The sequence below is a fragment of the Colius striatus genome, unplaced genomic scaffold (genome assembly GCF_028858725.1).
Source record: "Colius striatus isolate bColStr4 unplaced genomic scaffold, bColStr4.1.hap1 scaffold_40, whole genome shotgun sequence".
Taxonomy (NCBI): Eukaryota; Metazoa; Chordata; class Aves; order Coliiformes; family Coliidae; genus Colius; species Colius striatus.
In genome coordinates, this window is record NW_026908523.1 from 1303441 (window position 1) to 1323636 (window position 20196).

At 54.8% G+C, this 20196-nt stretch overlaps 1 protein-coding gene across 1 annotated transcript; it reads left to right on the forward strand.

The window, feature by feature from the left end:
- Positions 1-6061: 6061 nt before the first annotated feature.
- On the forward strand, positions 6062-7579 carry LOC133629349 (inositol 1,4,5-trisphosphate receptor-interacting protein-like 1). The gene has a single exon (XM_062020007.1). It carries the CDS (start codon positions 6062-6064, stop codon positions 7577-7579), a length of 1518 nt encoding a protein of 505 aa, XP_061875991.1.
- The last annotated feature ends 12617 nt before the right edge of the window (positions 7580-20196 follow it).

Below are 20196 nucleotides of genomic sequence, written 5' to 3' on the forward strand. Positions count from 1 at the left end.
CACCTGCTTCTCTGGGGAGGCTTCAAACTAATGGCATGGAAGGAGGAGCTGCTACTGCTGGACTCTGCAGCTTTTTGACAGCAGGCAGAGCAAAAAGAATCTCCTATGAGCACAGGGTGGCTTTTGACAAAAGAAACCCAGCACAATGGAGCACAGGTCTCCTGTTGGCCTGATGACAAACCACAATGGCAACCACAAACTCCTAGAGCAGAGGAGGTGGGAAGGGACCTCCACAGACTGGAGCCCAACCCTCCTGCTCAAAGCAAGGCCAACTGCAGCAGGTTGCCCAGGGCCATGTCCAGTCAGGTCTCAAACCTCTCCAAAGAGATGACTCCAAAGCCTCGCTCAGCAACTCGCCTCCTTTTTGTCCCTGCACTTTCTTTTGTTCAACCACAGCAGCAAAACGTTCTGTTGAGACCAAATATCCCGTGTTTCAGTTTCTGCCTGACGCCTTTTCTGCCACTTGGCAGCACTGAGAAGAGCCAGGCTCTGTCGTCTTAATATGAAGCCCAGGATAAGTACTTGCTAAAGGAGGAGCCAAGACTTGGTAAACACAGGCAGCTTTTGTAGAGCAGAGCGTTCTCAGAGAGGAAGCTGACACCTGAGAAGGGAAATGCTGTGATGCAGAGGCACTTACCTCAGTCCTTGACCAACTCCTGAACTCCAGGGAGCACCTGGACAAAAGTCCCCACGTCCACTACAAACCTATGGCTAGAACATACCTGCAACTCAACTCATACAATACTTACCCAGCATAAACCCATGGTACATGGAAAGAAAGGATCAGCTGTGCCAGAGAAATCTTGTACCTTCTGAAATGCTCAACTGAGCACCAAAGGAAGGGCAAAAATCCCCATCCACTACAAACTTATGGCCAGAATATAGCTGAAACTAAACCAATGAGATCCTTACCCAGTGTAAGTCCATGGTATGGAAAGGAAATGGTGCCAATGGAAAGGATCAGCAGTGCCAGAGAAATCTGGTACCTTAAATGTTCAACTTTTATCCCAGCCTGAGCTTTTTAAACAGGCAAAAACTGATGAGAAAAGTGTGTGGATGATGAGGCAGCTTCACTCACAGAACAAATCCTCCTCACACAGTACATTTCCCTTCCCTGGGTGCTTGGCTGAAGATCCTGTCATTGTTCCAGACCCACCATCAAGCCAGGCTTCAACAATGACTCCCAAACCAAAGGGATGGAGGTTGTCAGTTAATAGACTCCAAAGACCTGCAGTGATGGCCAGTTTTTCTGGGGAGAAAGCCCAGCTCTCTCCAATCAACACCATGTTTCTTCATCTCACTTCTCACAGGTCAGGTGCAATGAAAGAGACACCAAAAATCTTCCTTCACATCTTTTCTGTCCCTAAGCAGCACAAGCAGATGAGGAGAGCTGCCATGCAGATGGGTATGCACATTGCTAGCAGAGCTGCTTTGGCTTGGTGCATTCCAGATGGTGAAAGTCAGATGATAGTGATCAAGGAATATTCCAAAGCAAAAGAGAAAGCGGGGATATACTCAGATCTCATCTCCTGGTTAAGAGGCACATTCCTGCCAGCTGCTGACTGATGCCATGTGGTCTCTGCCACCGGGCAGGACCTCAAACACAGCAAAAGAAGCTTGGTAAGAGCCCAGGATGTGAAAGGGAGTGGTGGAAGTCAGAGCAGACACAGTTATGCCAGGCTGCAAGGTGCTGCATGCCACCAAGCAGGTGGGCAGGCTCTGAATGGGAGATCCAGCTGGGCTTGCTTCCCTTTGCAGCCTGCTCCCCTGCCAGCAGCAAGCATGGGAGCTCTCCAGCAAGACTCAGCCCAGCAAGTCTTGGGCCCAAAGCATCTGAAGCTGAGAGCAACACCACCAGATGCCCCTGGAACATGAAGGCTTCCAGCATGGCCGAGAGACCATCACCATCCAAAAGCAATGAGGAGGTTTGACAGAGAAGAGAGAAAACATTGCCCAGCACACACTTTTGCTGCAAATGATTTTAGGATGGAGGCCAGAAAGTGCAAAATGCACAAGAGTGTTCTCCAGGCTGGAGAAGAGGCTGGAGGTGCAAGAGCAGCAGGCAAGAAACCAAAATGGGCCAGAGGAGCCCTGACAAGGGGCTGTGCTCAGTGCCACAGCAGATGAGAAGCAAGCCCCGAGGATGGCCCACAAGAAGTGTATAGAAAGCTTCCTCCCCCTGGATGTGGGCACCAGGGCCACTGTTGTGGAGTAGCCGATGTAGGTACTTGCCAAAAAATGGCTCAAAGGAGCTAAAGGCTATGCTCAGTGCTGCAGAGGAAGGCAAAAAAAAACCCCCAGGGACACTTGCTAGTCCACCTTGGGGAAAAAAAGCCTTCCTCCTGTCAGCTGGAGGGCATGAGAGGCTGCCTTGGTGGTGCACGACAGCAGGCAGTAGCCCAGCCCAAATGGACCAAAGGAGCCCTGACACTTAAGCAGTCATGCTGAATGCTGCAGAGGAAGGCAAAAAACCCCTGGGGACCTGTGCCAACGTGCCCCAGGGGAAAATTCCTTCCTGACCCCAGTGCTGGCGATCGGCTACTCCCTGAGCATGTGAGCAGACCTGCCTCCTGGTCCCACGGGCTGCTCATGCCTCCCACGAGATGCACAAGCCTCTCTTCTCCCTCAACCTAGAGACATCTCTGGGGCTTCCCTGAGTGGCCAAATGCCCCAGGCCTGATCGACCTTGGGGACAAGAATCCATCCCACGCCTGGCAGTGAGTGCTCCAAAGCATCAGGACCCCTATTGCTTACGGCTGCTACCCCTTGCTCCACAGGGGATGAGGATGGTGAGCTCTGCAATGCCCCTCCAGAAGGCAGTCCTGTGTTCTGGCTCCTGCTCTGCAGCTGAAGAAGATTCCTTGTCCCTCAGATGAGCTTGGAAAGTGGCTTAGCCAGGAGCAGCTGCGAACCTCCAGCCTCTGGCTTGCCTTCCTCCCTCAGCCCCATCAAGAGCTTCCTCTCAGGTGGCTGCCCAGGCCAGATCTGGCAGCAGGACCTGGGAGGACCCCCCTTTTATACTCTCCTGGGCACTGTGATGTCATCATTCTCAGCTGACACCACTGCTGTTAGGGGACACATTCGTTGCCATGTGCTGGCACTGTGGTATCATCATTCTCAGGTGATATCATTGCTCCTGGGTGATGACACTGTGACATCATCATTGCCAGGTGACTGTTGCCTTTCAAGTGAATGTGAGAATTCCTTTAGATATGAAGAGCATCAGCTCAGCTACTGACAGATTCCCTTATTTCACGTCCATTCTTTCTGTGACTCTGTGTGTTGCTGTGAAGTACACACACAGCATTCCAGCTGCCAACATGAGGCTGTCACTGATGTCACAGAGCTCCACAAACAGTGGCCTGGGCCTGGTCAAGTGGATTTCACACCTGGCCAAGAACTAGGCATGTTCTCTTTTTGGTTAGGTCATTTGTAAAACAATTCCTGTTCAATCTGGTGATAACAAGCCGCTAAATCTTCTCTCCCAGATGAGTCTGCAGTATGTTAAACATCAACTGGTTCATGTTTTGGTTTCTCTTACCTCCCACCAAATGTGCAGCACACCAGGCTGAGCCATAGCAGGTACAGCTCCTGCAATGTTGCCTTTCTTTAAAGACCAGCCCACCTGCTGTGGCTGTGTAAATAAACACATCCTCCAATGACTTTTGTGGTAAGAACTTGCTCAACATTATTTCTCAACCAAATACTTCCTAGGTAAGATGCACATCATCTAGGAAGAAGCTCTAAGGTACTGGCTTACAGCTTTCTCATCATGCTGGCTTGATGGAAACACTGTCTTTAGTGGAACACAGCACAAAGGCTGAGCGGGTGTCATGGTTTGCCATGACAGCCTTTTCTGGTAAGGGGAAAGGGGCTGTAAAGGTGGCTCCTGTAAGAAGTTGCTCACAACTGTCCCCTGCTCTGAGCCAGACCCACTGAAGGGGCTGAGCCAATGAGACGCCTCCACCATCACTTTTTAAGAAGGCAGAGGAAGTTTCTTCCTCCATCTTCTTCCTTCTTCTGCCCTTTTCTTCTTCTTCTGGCTGGTGGAACTGCTGCAAGGAGTAGGAACAGTGAGAGGAACAACCATATGGACTCCAAGGTCAGTGATGAAAGAGAGGAGGAGGTGTGCTGCAGCAGAGACTCCCCGGCATTCTATGGAGAGACCTGGTGACGCTGAGGTTTATTTTCATTTCTTTAAAGACCCTGCATCAGGGGCAGAGACTCATTTTGCTAAAGCTGACCCTGGACCAGGGGCAGCGATTCACTTCATTAAAGGCCCCGAGCCAGGGGCAGTGACTATGGCAGGAGCCGGCTGTGTCCCGAGGAAGGGACCCAATATCCACAGCTGTAACTGTGGGGAGGAACCCATGACAAAGCAGCTCATTAAACTTATGCCCAGAAGAAGCCTTGTCCCGAGAGAGGGACCCTGTAACTGCAGAAACTGCAACCGTGGTGAAGAATCCACACCAGAGACATTCCCCAAGGACTGTGTCCCGTGTGAGGGACCCTGTATGGGCAGAAGCCGCGGCTGTTGGGAGCAACCCATCCCAGAGAAGTTCATTAAGGACTGTGTCCTGGGGGAGGGACCCCGTGTTGGAGCAGGGAAAGGATGCCAGGAGTTGTACTCATCTGAGCAGAGAGAAGTGGCAGAGCCCATCTGTGAGAGAGTGAGCACATCCCCCATTCCCTGCCCCCCTGAGCCGCTGAGGGGGGAGGAGGGAGAGATCTGGGGAGCAGTGAGCTGGGCCTGGGAAGAAAGGAGGGCTGGGGGAGGGAGATCTTAAAGCTCTGGTTGTCATTTTCTCACCATCCTGCTCCCTTTTTGCTTTTATTCCGTTCTGTTTCTTGTAGAATAACCTTTCCTCCTTTCCTCTCTCAGTCGAGCACTGGAGTCTGTTTTACCCAGAACTGTAACTGGCAGCGAGCCCTCCCTGCCCTTGTCTCCATCCACAACAACCTTGGTGATCTTTTTACTCCCATTTCGCTGGGCCTCTGCCATCCTAACAAGGGTGGGGGTGGATGGAGGCTCCGAGCAAGAGACTGTCGTGGTGCTGCTGGGCTGGCTGGGCCAAACCACGACAACCATCAATGTCAGCAACCCCGTGCCTCTGGCACTTCATTCCTTACTTACCATATTCTTCATGTTGAGCATTCTCTTTCACATGGCTCAGCTGTGTCTGTCAAACAGTGACCTACCCATCCCACAGGAACTCACCCAGGTGGGCCCTAAATGTCTCCAGAGAAGGAGACTCCACAACCCATCTGGGCAGCCTCACAGGGAAGAAATCCTTCCCCGCAGTTCTTCTGCATGGGGATTCACCACTCACACTCTCTTAGGCAATACCAGTCATGTACATGCAATAATGTGTCTGAAATACGTCCAGACTACAAAAGAAACCCTGGTTTTGTACTGAAAAAGATTCAATCCATGTGAAGTGACGGGGAATCTACAAGCTGCTGTGAACAGGCCCATTTGACACACCGTTCACAGGAGTTACATCGCTTTATTAACGTCACAGTGCCAACCTTATACTCACGGGTACTGAAGGGCTGCATTTATGACACAGACCATTCCAATGTTCTTTCAAGAGACCCTCGGTTCTCTTTTCTCCTCGGTGCTATGGCTTCCAAAAGGAACACCACGGTCGCCCAGTTTGTGCCTCTTGCGGTCGCCCAGTTTGTCAGCCTCTGACTGTACTGAGTAGAGGTCAGGATGCGTCAGTCCTTTGCGGGTGTGGGGGGCAGCTGTGGGGTGTCTGTGACATCAGAGGCCGTGCCAGCGGGGGGCGGCTATAAAGGGGCACCAGGGGCAGCACGGGCCCAGTACGCGCTGGGACAGCGGTGAGCGCGCAGGCGGCAGGAGGAGGGGGACGGCGGCAGGCTGCGCTCTGCCCCGGCACCCAGGGCCCAGCCGCCGGCAGGGCTGGCACAGCCCTTGTGCCTCCCGCCTGCCTCGGCCCCTCTACAACCTTACCCCGCTCCTGGCCCCTGTTTTCCCTGCTGCCAGCTCCCTCCCTCCCAGCCCACTGAACCCATTCGCTCTCTCTCCCTGCAGATCATGGCGCTCGTGCGCTTCTTCACCAATCTGCTGTCGCTCTTCATCCCAGAGGCACAGCAGTGTTACGCCAGGATGAACGAGGCCGTGTTGAAGCCGACAGAAGAGCAGCTGATCCAGCAGGCGAGAGAAATACATGAGATGCTGCTCATCAGCTCCAGTTTCCTGGTGCCGCCGCGGCAGCCGAGGCAGCCCGTCATTTCCTGGGAAGACCTGATCGTTGCTGCAGTCCTGGTCCTGCTCTTGGCACTGTACTGGTGGACCAGGAGAAGGATCCCTGACACAGACGACAGCAGCAGTGAGGAGAGCTCAGGCAGTGACACACACTGCCAGGAGGTAGAAAGCGAAGGAGAAACTGTTGAAGAGAGGCACCACGCTTTGATTTATGAGAGGCGCATCCAGTGGACAGTGCTCAGTCTGTGCTACACCAGCAGCACGGTGCAGGAGCTGCTGGATGACCTCCTCCGTTTATTGCAAGGGCGCTTGGCCAACAGTTCCTCCCCGGAGCTGCAGCCAGCCATCGGCGTGGGCAGCGCCTTCGAAGGCTGGAATCCTTGCGACAGCGACGTCACATACCGCATGCTCGTGCCCCTGAAGGCCCCCCATGGCTACTCCTTCCACCTGGAGCCAGACTTTGCACAGGAACTGCCGGGAAAGAACTTCTGCGTCCGTGTGTCCCCGGAGTGCACCTGCAGCGCAGAGGAGCCGGCAGGAGACGCGCCGTGCTTCCTCCACTACCCTGAGGAGCCACGGAGGAGGAATCAGGGTCCCAGTGTCCTCGACACCCTCTGCACTGGCCCTTACCTCGATGTTCATAAAACTGCCCTCTGGTTCCAGAACTTGGTGACGTCAGCCTGGGGGGAGCTGCCTCAGTCTCGCCGCTACCAGATGCAGCTGCAGCTCTCCAGACACTCCTGCAAGCTGAAGCTGTCAAACGCTGCCCGAGCACCTCTCTTTGTGGAGCTGCTTTTTGGCGTGCAGCAAGGTGACTCAGACATCTTTGTGAGCAGCCAGACTGCAGCAGGTTTCTTCACCCCACGCACGACGTGGCCTGAGACCTGCGCTGTGGCAGAGGCCAAGTTCTTCAGGCACGTGGCCAGGAACGCCCCGCCTGGCAGCTACCACCTCAACTGCCTGCAGCTCTGCGCTCGCATGGTGCCAGGAACGGGCTTTTCCACCTATATCATCAAGACGGTTGTGATGCACCTCCTGACCACCACTCCCCTGTCAGACTGGCGCAGGAGGTATCTGCTGCCGCGCCTGAAGGAAATCATGCGGTACCTGCGCCGCAGAGTGGAGGAGAAGCGCCTCAACCACTTCTTTTTTGGCAACCACAACGTGCCCGAGGAGATCGTCTTGCCTCCTGCCTTCCGAGAGGCCGAACCCATCAACCTCTTCCAGCACCTGACAGACGATACGGCTGCCCACGCCGAGGCACTGCGTGACTGTGAGCAGCTGCAAGATCGGCTCACAAGACGGCTCTTCCGTGAGGATGAAAGAGGTCTTGAGGCAGAGAGCTGAGGGGAGTGGGAGCCGATGTAGCTGAAGGGGCCATTGCCAGGAGCCTGGCAAGAGAGACTCAGCACTTCCCATTAGCGATTGCTCTCGCTCCCTGAGGTGTCTCTGGGAGCTTGACCTTGTACATAGTTGCTTGTTTGAAGAAGTAGTTGAGTAAACGGTTGTTTGAACAAAGGCCCGGCCTGTGAGCGTCCGTGTGTCCCTCTGTGGGGAACGCAGGTCCAGGCTACTGGCTTCTGGGCTGCCCAGAGGCAGGGAGCATTCAGCACAATCACAGCACCTTAAGGTTTGGAAGGGACCTCAAAAGATCATCTAGTTCAACCCCTCTGCCAGAGCAGGACCACCTAGAGTAGGTCACACAGGAACTCGTCCAGGTGGGTTTGGAATGTCTCCAGAGAAGGAGACTCACGTGCTGTTCCTAAGCAGGCTGTAACTTCAAAAAGATGACAGCGAGAACTCAGGAACTTCCTCCCCTTCTCTTGGAGAAGAAGAGGGGCTTTCACAGCTCTGCAGCAGCCTCAAGTGAAAACAGGCCTCTGCCACTGAGAAACCAGCCATATGGCAGTTCTGATGGTGCCTTTCATCAGTCACTCCAGTCACAAAGCTCTACAGTGCCTTTGCTTCACAGAGCTGATGCTGCCTTTCTTGTTCCTCAGCGAGCTGGTTGACTTCTATCAGTACGTTTCTCTAGTCCCTTGTTTGCATCTCTCGCTCTCCAGTATCTCCTTTTCCTGTCAGAGGTCAGGGGACTCCTTCTCCCCTCAGATGTTCTCCATCACCCTTGTGATGAGAGAGCCAGGGAAACTGTCACATCTCTCAGGCAAGTCCTAGGTCCCAGGCTTGCAAATTCTGCCAGCAAGTGAGAGGGGCTCAGTAACCATGCAATGACTGGCTTATTTACCAGAAAAGGAAGGCTCAGCTTTTCATCAAGGGAAGGAGCAATGGAGGCTGCTTTGGGATGAGCCTAGTGGGATGTCCCCTGGTGCTTACTGACGCTGTGAGTCAGTGAGCATGTAAATACAGGGGCTGTGTCAGCTGCCTGAGTTCCCACTGCAATCCAAAAAGACCAGAGTCCAAGTCACCCAACATAGCTGTTGGCTAGTCAAGTGACATCAGTCTGTAGCCACCACTGACTGAACTTACTGGAGCTCTGGGGCGGTGAAGCCGCTGAACACTGCACACGACAACTACTCAGCTACCCAGTAACCCTTACAAGTCCCTGAGAACAGGACCCCCTCCTGTGCCTCGTCCTCATCCCACCGCAGTTAAGGTGAAACAACTTTGCTGAGGCTCTCTGCTGACCAAATGCTGGATCCTGAGAGGACAGGAGGTGGTACCGAGAGCCAGGGAAAGCCAAGTGGCATTTCCCTCCTGCAGGCAGTACACACACAGGCCTTTGGCCCTTGTGCGCAGCCAAACAGCACCCTGGAGATTTGGGGTTGTGGCTACAACCCAGATCTCGGCTCTCTAACAAGTCATGCTGCTCCCAAACCAATTTTGACCAAGAGCAAAGAGGAGGAAAAGGGGCTTTTTGAGCGTGGTGTGACCTCAGGTGTCCACCCCTGCTTCTGCCTCCCCCCAGCTCGGGCCCCTCGTGGTGCCCCACACAGAATCCCCCTGGAAGCAGCAGCTCTGTGACATCAGCGCCCCGGCCGAGGCTTTCCAGGCACTATCAGCACTACGGCATCAGACACAGCGCTGGGGGTGACGTGCCCTTGGCTCTTGGAGCTGCCACGTGCCCTTGGCTCTTGGAGCTGCCACGTGCTGTCAGCGTGATGAAAGTTCTGATTGTCCTGGTCCTGCTGGGCCTGTGCTGCTGGCCTGTGAGTGCCTCAGTGCAAAGCTGTGGGTAAGTGGCTCTGGGAGGGAGCTTGGGCAGAAAAGAGGAGGCTGAGGGGGCATCTTCTTAATAGTTACAAACATCTAAAGGGTGGGTGTCAGGAGGTTGGGGCAGCAGTTTTTTCTGTGAGGTGAGGGAGTCCTGGCCCAGGCTGCCCAGGGAGGGTGTGGAGGCTCCTTCCTTGGAGGGCTTCAAGATCCTCCTGTGTGACCTGATCAAGGTGGGAGCTGCTTCTGCAGGGGGGTTGGACCGGATGATCTCTAAAGGTCCCTTCCAACCCCCACCATTCTGTGACTGTGTGATTCGATGAGATGATGGGCTTCACTGGTTCCCCATGGCCCTGCCACAGCTTCCCAAACCTCAGGAGCTGGGAGCCGGGCTGCTGGCACCACTCGTCTGCGGGGCAAAGGCAGAAGCCGGGGCGCAGGGTTCCCCGGCCCCGCTGTCCGTGCGCTGCCCGGTGGGGAGGGCAGACGGCTGCCCTGCAGCCCCAGCAGCAGCCAGCCCTCCAGCAGGACACTCGTGACTTTCTGGTGACAGGAGAAGCTGCGGGACCCGGCCCTTGGCTGAGCACCACGGGGTGTTGCGCGTCGTGGGCGGCAGCGATGCCTCCCCGGGAGCCTGGCCCTGGATCGTCAGCATCCAGCTTCCCGGGGCAGCGGGCAGCGGGCACATCTGCGGAGGCTCCCTCATCCATCCCTGGTGGGTCCTGACCGCAGGACACTGCTTTGACAAGTACAGGTGAGTAGGAGCAGGGCAGGGCCGTGCCCCCAGCACTGGCAGAGTTCCCGTCCCGTGCTCGGCACGGGCTGGGCTGGTGCCGTTCCTGCAGCCTGGGGCTCGCGGGGCACCTGGCCTCTCCCTCGGCGAGCTGGAGGCAGGGAACTGCTGGGCTCCCTCTGAGCCCTCTGCTCCCCATCTGCCCCCCAGGAACGTCCCGACGTGGCGCATGGTGTTCGGGGCCACCCGGCTGTCTGAGCTGGGCCCCGAGGCCCAAGTGCGCAAGAGCAAGCGGCTGCTGATCCACGAGAGCTACCGCAGCGGCGCCTTCGAGAACGACATCGCCCTGCTGGAGCTGGACGAGCCCGTGCAGTGCAGCGACTACGTGCAGCTGGCCTGTGTGACTCACTTCTCCGACGTGGTGGTGTCGCAGCTCACAGACTGCCGCGTCGCTGGCTGGGGCTACACCGCGGAAGGCTGTGAGTGCCCCCGGGAAAGCGCCTGTGTGCCTGGGGCGAGCCTGGGGAGACGGCTCGGGCTGCCCGAGGGCCGGGCTCAGGCTGCAGGCAGGGGCCTGAGCTACCTCAGGCTGCCGCCATGCTGAGGGGACTTTCCCGTCAGGAAAGGCTGCAGGACCTGGGATGGTTTTTTGCTCTTTAGATGAGGGAGCCCTGGCCCTGGCTGCCCAGGGAGGGCGTGGAGGCTCCTTCCTTGGAGGTCTTGCAAACCCTCCTGGACACGTTCCCGTGTGACCTGATCTAGAGGAATCTGCTTGAGCAGAGGGGTCAGACTAGATGATGTTTAGAGGTCCCTTCCAACCCCAGCATCTGGGATTCTATGATTCTGAGCCATGGCCTAAAATCAGACAAGGGTCGAGTGCCTCTTTGGGGGTGCAAAGCCAAGGCTCAGGGAAGGGCTCTGCCCAGACAGGGGAGGGGAAGTGGCCCAGAGCTGCTGGGGGCTAATTCTTTGCCATGCTCACAGCTGCAGAAACATCTGACGTGCTGCAGGAGGCCAAGGTCCGCCTCATCAATGTCAAGCTCTGCAACAGCAGCGAGTGGTACGGAGGGGCCGTGTGCAGCTACAACCTGTGTGCTGGCTACCCGCGGGGCGGCATCGACACCTGCCAGGTAGGAGCAGCCACGGGCCAGCCCCGGCAGCACCCGCAGCCCTGGCCCACGTGGGGCTGCTGGGGCTCCCCAACACTCCCCTCACCCTGCTGGGGCTCCCCAACACCCCCCTCACCCTGCTGGGGCTTCCCAGCATCACCCTCACACTGCTGGGGCTCCCCAACACCCCCCTCACCCTCTGTCCTGTGCTGCAGGGTGACAGCGGGGGCCCGCTCGTCTGCAGAGCTCCACACGCCAACTTCTTCTGGCTCGTGGGCCTGACCAGCTGGGGGAAAGGCTGTGCCAGACCAAAGCAGCCTGGGGTCTACACCTCCACCCAGCACTTCTTCAACTGGGTCCAGTCACGGATTCGCTCAGGAGGAAGTGCTGCGACACTCGCCCGGCCAAAGAGGCCATCACAAGGCTCAGCCCTGGCAACAGCAGCAGGGACTGAGTCCTGCTCATTCCCACTCCAGAAGCTGCTGGATTTCGTTAATTGGATCCAGCAGCTCCTGCAGTCTCTGCAGGGAAAAGTGGCTTAAGCAGCAGGACTCTGAGCACGGCTGGGTCCTGCCCCTCGCCTTCCCTGGAGGTTCTCAGCAGTAGTGCTTAGGCAGTAGTCAGTAGAAGCTGTAGCTGTATCAGTGTCTTTGGACACAGTGTTGTTGGACTTTGTAAGATTGTATGAGTTTCCTGTTGTGTTTGACAGTTCCTTGGCCTCTGCACCGGTGCTGCAGAAGTGCAGCAATACCTGTGCACTGGAACCTTTGAAGTGGAGAGTTACTGACACAGTGTTCATCAAAATTAAATGCAAAAGAAAAAGCAAAAGGCCCCGTTGCCTCCTGGTGTCCCTGCAGCATGGCCTGGCTCCCCTCCCTCTGCCCTGCAGGAAGGGGTCACCTCACCAGCCCAGCCCTGGCTGGACACCCAGCCCCAGGACCTGGGGGCTCAGCCCCCTCGGCCGCGGAGGGGGGCTCCTCGCTGGTCTCTGTTAATGGATGGCAGGGGGCAGGGAGGAGGTGTCAGGGATGTCATCATGGGGCTAAAAGCAGAATCCAATCTTTAATTTGGGCTCTACCAGCCCCATATCCTTGGTGAGGGTTCGGGGGGAAGCAGGACACAGTTTGGGGTCTGCTGCTGCTGCTGGGTTTGCTGTCCTGGCCCCAGCTGTGGGCTACGGCGAGTCCTGCAGCATCCCTGGGATCCCACCCCCAGCCTCCTCATTGCCCGCACTGGGTTTTCTCAGCAGCACCATCCAGTGGAGACGCCCCCAAGGCCGAGGGGACAGCAAAGAAAGAGACCTGTCTGGGCGCTGTGTGAGGACAGAGGTGTTGGGGCAGTGCCAGCAAATCCCGCAGTGGCTGCGGGTGCGTGGGAAGCACGTGCCAGGGCCCGTCCCCGCGGTGCAGCACCGCGTGGGCTGCTGGCCAGGGCTCCTAAAGGGGGTAAAACCCTTCTGGGGAGGAGAGTGTGGGGGGTGATTCCCCCGGGGGAGAGCAGGGAGATGGGCTCAGCCAGGGGGCTCAAGGGAAGCCCCAGCCCTCGGGGGCCACCAGTTTGCACAAGGGGGATTTTGCTCTCCTTATCCCCCCAACTGTCCTGCAGCAGCCACTGAGGGGCCTCCACTCCTGTGGGGCCTGAGGGGTCGCAGAGGGTGGGGGCCCTGCAAGCCCATCCCCTCCCAGCCTGCTCAGACCAACACAAGGGCAGCATTTGCCCACCTCCTGCTTGTCCCCTCCAAGGATTTGTGTGTGTGAGGTGCCCAGTTGTGTGTGTGAGGCATCCCCACGCTTTGGGCATCTCCAAGTGCCGTCTCACAATCCAGGCCTATGCCACAAGCAGTCTTTTCAGTTGTGTCAGAAAAATCCCTGGTGTTTCCCAAACTAATGTCCAGGGAAATGTGAAAAGGAACTTCAAAAAGATGACAGCGAGAACTCAGGAACTTCCTCCCCTTCTCTTGGAGAAGAAGAGGGGCTTTCACAGCTCTGCAGCAGCCTCAAGTGAAAACAGGCCTCTGCCACTGAGAAACCAGCCATATGGCAGTTCTGATGGTGCCTTTCATCAGTCACTCCAGTCACACAGCTCTACAGTGCCTTTGCTTCACAGAGCTGATGCTGCCTTTCTTGTTCCTCAGCGAGCTGGTTGACTTCTATCAGTAGGCTTCTCTATTCCCTTGTTTGCATCTCTCGCTCTCCAGTATCTCCTTTTCCTGTCATAGGTCAGGGGACTCCTTCTCCCCTCAGATGTTCTCCATCACCCTTGTTTCCGTTTCACAGTGTGCTGCTTCACATGTCTTGTTTGCCTGGAAAACTATTGGAATGAATCAATCCTGTATCTCGTCATTAGCTCTTGTCAGACTCCAGTGGGCGGCTTTAGCACTGCAGTACAGTAGCATGACAAAGTAGGGCTCAAAAGCTCCTGTTTGGCAGGGACTGACATTAGATCCACCTCGGTGCTGGAGTTACTTGTTGCAGCAAATACCTTTGGCAGCTGCAGCTTCACAGCTGAACATCTGCATTGAACTAGCCATCTGGAATATCATCTGGAATGTATCTGGAACAGAATCTGTTGTTTCACAAGGAGAGAAATGGATTTGGCAAGTCTCAGTAACAAAAGGACTTTGCAAATAGCCAGTAGCAGTCCTCTGCCTTCCCTCAGGCACGAGCCAACTGCACAGTTTTTATCCAGTGGCTTCATTTTCAGCTGGCTCACTTTCAGTGGCTTATTTCTACAGATGCCCCTGCCCCAGAAATGACAAATTCTGCTTAGAAAAAAACCTTTTTCTGACTTGAACTGGAGAAGACACTTGGCATGAACTTATTAGAGCTGGGCACAGAGGAACCTGCTGAGGGGCACCAAGGGCAAGGGCAGAGTCCTGCAGCTGGGGAGGAACAAGCCCAGCACCAGCACAGGCTGGGGGGGATCTGCTGGAGAGCAGCTCCAGGAGAAAGACCTGACAGTTTTTGGGGAACTTACGTGGCAAAAAGTGGGGTTTTGGTAGAGTTTTGAGAAGAAAAGTAGGGTTTGGGGGGGTTCTGAGGGATCAAATAAGGTTTTGGCGCAATTCTGAGAGAAAACGTATGGTTTCAGTGGAGTTGTGAGGGATGAAAGGAGGTTTTTGGGCATGTCTGAGGGGAAAAGTGGGGGTTTTGGTGGTTTTCTGAGGCGGAAAAAGTGGGGTTTTGAGGGTATTTCTGTGGGGAAAAGTGTTTGATTTGGTAGAGTTTTGAGAGGAAAAGTGAGCTTTTGGGGAAATCCTGAGGGGAAAGTGTGAGGTCTGGGTGGAGTTGTGAGGAAAAAAAGGAAGGTTTTGGTAACTATCTGAGGTCCAAAGTGGGGGTTTGGGTGGAGGTTTGAAGGAACAAGCTGTTTTCTGTTGGGATTTAGAGGGGAAAAATGAGGGTTTGTGGGAGTTGTGAGGGATAACATGAGGTGTGGGGGCAAATCTGAGGGGAAAAGTGAGGTATGGGTGGCATTTTGAGGGAAAACAGTTGGGATTTAGGTGGAATTTGATAGAGGAAAAGAGGGGTTTTTGAGCAATTCTGAGGGAAAAAGTAGAGGTTTTGTTTATTTGTGTTCTGGTTTAGCAAGGAGCAGCTTTTGGCTTAGTAACAGGGGGAGCGGGTTGCAGTGGAGACCCGGTAAAGAGTTTGCGGACTCTCCCCCGGCTCCTGGGTTCACACCCACCTCCGGCCCGGCTGGGCCAATCTGGCGCCTCTGCGATCATTATTTAGGGGACGGGAATTCGGAATGCGAGGCAGGAGGTGTAAGAGTAACACGAGATGGAGGCGACCACGCGGACCCTTCAGCCAGAGAAGGAGGAAGGAAGGAGAAGCAACAGACCAGAGACCCCTCTGCAAGCCGTGGCGAGAATGCAGCTGTGCCCCTGCAGCCTATGGAGATCCATGGCAGGAGCGAGAGTTCCCAGCAGCTCCGTGTGAGTGAGCCCGGACGGGAGAGGGACTGTGTGGGGAGGGGCCATGGCCCAGGCCGTGCTGGAGAGCCTGCACGCCGCAGAGCAGCCCCACACGAGAGGCAGAGACGAGCTGCAGCCTTTGGAGTCAGTGGGCATCGGAGCAGCCCGTGCAGGGCTGCCATGCGTGTGAGTTACCCCACGGACTCGCAGGGAGGACTGGTGTGGAGTTCACCCGTCCTGAGGAGGGACAAACGGCAGAAGCTATCGGGAACAGACTAACTGAGACCCCCACTGCCTGCCCCCCCGAACCGTTCAGGGGGGGACAAGGTAAAAGCCCCGGGATCAGGGCTCTGAGCCCGGGAAGAGGGGAGGGGTGGCAAGAAGGTGTTCCTAAAAAAGCTGGTTGGACTCTTCATTGATGTATTGCTCTGTGTTGTTTCATTTTGGTTATGTTTTGGGTTTTTGGGGGTATGTTTCAGTTGACTTCGCATTAAATTGTTTCTCTGTTTTCTTCCCCAAACCGAGTGGCCTGGTCTGCTTTGTCCTGAACCTTAAGCGGCAATTAAGCTCTCCCTGCCCTTGAGCAATTCTCAGCCTCTTCCATACTGGAGGCTAATCGTGGTCTTTGTTCCCTGATGGGCCTAAACCAGGACACTTAAGATCCCCAAATCTCTCCTTTTTCTACTCAAAACCTCCCTTTTTCCTACTAAAACCCCTTCTTTCCTCTCAAAAACTCCTCTTTTAACTCTTAAGACCCCTAAACCCCTCTTTATCCCCTCAAAACGTGCGTTTTTCCCCTCAATCCCCCCTTTTTCCCTTCAAACCCCCTCTTTTATCCCTTAAGACCACAAAACCTCCCATTTTCTCCTCAAAACCCCTTTTATCCCCTCAAAACCCCCCTTTTCGACTGAACCCCCCCTTTTATCCCTTAAGACCCCAAAATCCCCCTTTTCCCCCTCAAAACCTCAATTTTTCCCCTCAACCCCCCCCTTTTTCCCCCTCAAAACCTCTTTCATCCCTTTAGAGCCCAAAACCTCCTATTTTCCCCTCAAAACCTCAATTTTTCCCCTCAGAACCCTCCTTTTCCCCTCAAAACCCCTCTTTTATCCCTTTAGACCCCCCTATCTTTCATTTTCTTCTCAAAACCCCTTTTATCCCTTCAAAACCCCCCTTTTCGACTCAACCCCCCCTTTTATCCGTTAAGACCCCAAAATCTCCCTTTTTCCTCAAAACCCCTCTTTTATCCCGTTAGACCCCAAAACCTCCCATTTTCCCCTCAAAACCTCCATTTTTCCCCTCAAACCCCCTTTTTCCCGCCTTTAGACCCAGAGCCGCCCCTTTTCCCCTCAGCGCCAGGCCCCGCCCCTCCCCTCGGCCCGTCCATTTCTCACAGGGGGGGTGCGAAACAAACCCCCCTCATTTTATACAAAACCTTTATTCTGTAACAGTGTGTGTTGGGGTGGGGGGTCCCCCAAACTTCCCCCCGCGACCCCCCAACACTGAGAGGGGGGAGCACAGGGGGTGCCAAGGGGGGACACACACATAGGTGCCCCCCCCCCCGCCATCATCCCGAGGGCCACAATGCCGCCCCCCCCCCCCCCCCCCCCCGCCTTAAATCTCTTGATCTACACAATAAATACGGCGGGGGGCGGCTCAGGCGCGGGGGAGGCAGCGGGGGGGCGTCGGCAGCGGCGGGGCCAGGCCGGGGGGGCACAGGCAGCGGAACGAGCCCGCGGTGTTGAGGCAGCGGCCGGGCTGGCAGCGGGGGGGGCCCGAACACTCGTCCACGTCTGGGGAGGGCGGCGGCACAGAAGGGGTTAATGGGGTATTGGGGGGGGGGATGGGATGGGGGGGGGATGGGGAGGGCTCAGGGTGCTGGGGAGGGGGTTTGGGTGCTGAGGAAGGAGTTTTGGAGGGGGGCTGGGTGCTGGGGAGGGGGTTTGGGTGCTGAGGAAGGAGTTTTGGAGGGGGTTTGGGTGCTGAGGAGGGCTCTGGGAGCTACGGAGGGGGTTGGGTGCTGAGGGAGGGGATCAGGGTGCTGGGGAAGGGGAGTTGGGTGCTGGGGAAGGAGTTTGGGAGGGGGTTTGTGTGCTGAGGGAGGGGTTTTGGGTACTGGGGGAAGGGCTCAGGGTGCTGGGGAGGGGGTTTGGGTGCTGGGGAAGGAGCTAGGGAGGGGATTTGGGTGCTGAGGGAGGGGTGCTGGGGGGGGGATGGGATGGGGGGTGGGGATGGGGAGGGCTCAGGGTGCTGGGGAGGGGGTTTGGGTGCTGAGGAAGGAATTTTGGAGGGGTGCTGGGGAGGGGGTTTGGGTGCTGGGGAAGGAGTTTTGGAGGGGGTTTGGGTGCTGAGGAGGGCTCTGTAAGCTATGGAGGGGGTTGGGTGCTGAGGGAGGGGATCAGGGTGCTGGGGAGGGGGAGTTGGGTGCTGGGGAAGGAGTTTGGGAGGGGGTTTGTGTGCTGAGGGAGGGGGTTTGGGTGCTGAGGAGGGCCCTGGGAGCTAGGGAGGGGATTTGAGTGCTCGGGAGGGGGATAGGGAGGGGGTTTGGATGCTGAGAGAGGGGGTTTGGGAGGGGACCTGGGTGCTGGGGAGGGGGTTTGGGTGCTGGGGAAGGAGTTTTGGAGGGGGGCTGGGTGCTGGGGAGGGCTCTGGGTGCTGAGGGAGGGGGTTTGAGTGCTGGGGGAGGGGGTTTGGGTGCTGGGGAAGGAGCTAGGGAGGGGGTTGGGTGCTGAGGGAGGGGGTTTGTGGGATTTCTGAGGGATAACATGAGGTGTGGGGGCAAATCTGAGGGGAAAAGTGAGGTTTGGGTGGCATTTTAAAGGAAAACAGTTGGGATTTGGGTGGAATTTTTTAGAGGAAAAGCGGTGTTTTTGAGCAATTCTGAGGGAAAAAGTAGAGTTTTTGTTTATTTCTGAGAGCAAAAGTGAGGTTTTGTTGGAGTTTTAGGAGAAAAAGTGGGTTTTGGTGCAGCTTTGCAGGGAAAAGTGTAGTTTGGAAGAGTTTTGAGAGGAAAAGTGGGGATGGAGTACATTTCTGAGGGCCAAAAGCAGTGGAGTTGTGGGATAAAATGAGGCTTTGGTGCAATTCTGAGGGGAAAAGGTGGGATTTGGGTGGAGTTTTGAGGGAAAAAGTGAGGTTTTGATAAATTTTTAAGGGGAAAAAGTGGGGTTTGGGTGGATTTTTGAAAAAAACCAAATGTTTTGGTGGGGTTTTGAGGGGAAAAGTGGGGTTTGGTAGAGGTTTGAGGGGAAAGGTGCAGTTTTGGGGAACTTCTGGGGGAAGAAGCGGGGTTTTGGTGCAGTTTTGAGGGAAATAGTGGTGTTTTGGTGGAGTTCTGAGTGAAAAAGTGAGGTTTTGGAGGTCTTTTCAGAGGAAAAGGGGGTTTTGGGTGCTATTCTGAGGGAAAAAGTGGGATTTTTGGGAACTGCTGGGTAAAAAAGTGCCATCTTGAGGGAAAAAGTGGAGCTTTGGAAGCGTTTTGAGGGGAAAAAGTGGGGTTTGAATGGAGTTTAAATGCAAAAAAGGGGGGAGTTGGTTGGGTTTTGACGGGAAAAGTGGGGTTTGGGGGAGTTCTGAGTAATAAAATGAGGTCTTGGTGCAGTTCTGAGAGGAAAAAAAAGGATTTTGGAGGAGTTTTGAGGCTGTAAAGTGGGGTGTGAGTACATTTCTGAGAAAGAAAAGTGGCATTTGGGTGGAGTTTTGAGGGAAAAGATGAGGTTTTGGGGCATTTCTGAGGGAAAAGGTGGGGTTTGGGTGGTGTTTTGAGGGAAAAAGCAGGGTTTTGGTAAATTTCTGAGAGCAAAAGTGGGGTTTAGGTGGAGTTTGGATGGAAAAAGTGAGGTTTTGGAGTAGTTCTGAGGGGAAAAGAGGGACTTTGGGGAAGATGTGAGGAGAAAAGGGGTTTTGTGTGAGTTTTGAAGGACCAAGTGGGGTTTTGGGGGAGTTCTGAGGGATCAAAAGAGGTTTTGGGGTAATTGTGAGGGAAAGCAATTGGGATTTGGGTGTAGTTTTGAGAGGAAAAGTGGGGTTTTGGAGCAATTTTGAGGGAAAAAGTGGGGGTTTGTATGGAGTTTGGAAGGAAAATATGTGTTTTTGTTGGGGTGTTTAAAGAAAAAGTGAGGTTTTTGGGAAATCTTGAGGGGAAAGTGTGAGGTCTGGATGGAGTTGTGAGAAAAAAAGGAAGGTTTTGGTAAATATCTGAGGTCCAAAGTGGGGGTTTGGGTGGAGGTTTGAAGGAACAAGTTGTTTTCTGTTGGGATTTAGAGGGGAAAAGTGAGGGTTTGTGGGAGTTGTGAGGGATAACATGAGGTGTGGGGGCAAATCTGAGGGGAAAAGTGAGGTTTGGGTGGCATTTTGAGTGGAAAATTGGTATTTGGGTGGAATTTGATAGAGGAAAAGTGGGGTTTTGGAGCAATTCTGAGGGGCAAAGTGGTGTTTTGGTTTATTTCTGAAAGGAGAAGTGGGGTTTTGTTGGAGTTTTGGGAGAAAAAGTGGGGCTTTGGTGCAGTTTTGCAGGCGAAAGCTGGGATTGAGTACATTTGCGAGGGAAAAGAGCGGTGGAGTTCTGGGATAAAATCAGGTTTTGTTTCAATTCTGAGAGCAAAAGTGTGGGTTTGTGTGGAGTTTGCAATGAAAAAATGGGTTTTTGATGGGGTTTTGAGGGGAAAAGTGAGGGTTTAGGGGAGTTCTGAGAGATAAAATGAGGTTGGGGGCAATTCTGAAGTCAAGTGAGGTTTGGGTGGCGTTTTGAGTGGAAAAGTGGGTTTTTGGGGAACTTACGTGGCAAAAAGTGGGGTTTTAGTAGAGTTTTGAGAAGAAAAGTAGGGCTTGAGGGGAGTTCTGAGGGATAAAATAAGGTTTTGGCGCAATTGAGAGAGCAAAAGTGTGGTTTCAGTGGAGTTGTGAGGAATGAAAGGAGGTTTTTGGGCATGTCTGAGGGGAAAAGTGAGGTTTGGGTGGCATTTTCCAGGAAAACAGTTGGGATTTGGGTGGAATTTGATAGAGGAAAAGCGGTGTTTTTGAGCAATTCTGAGGGAAA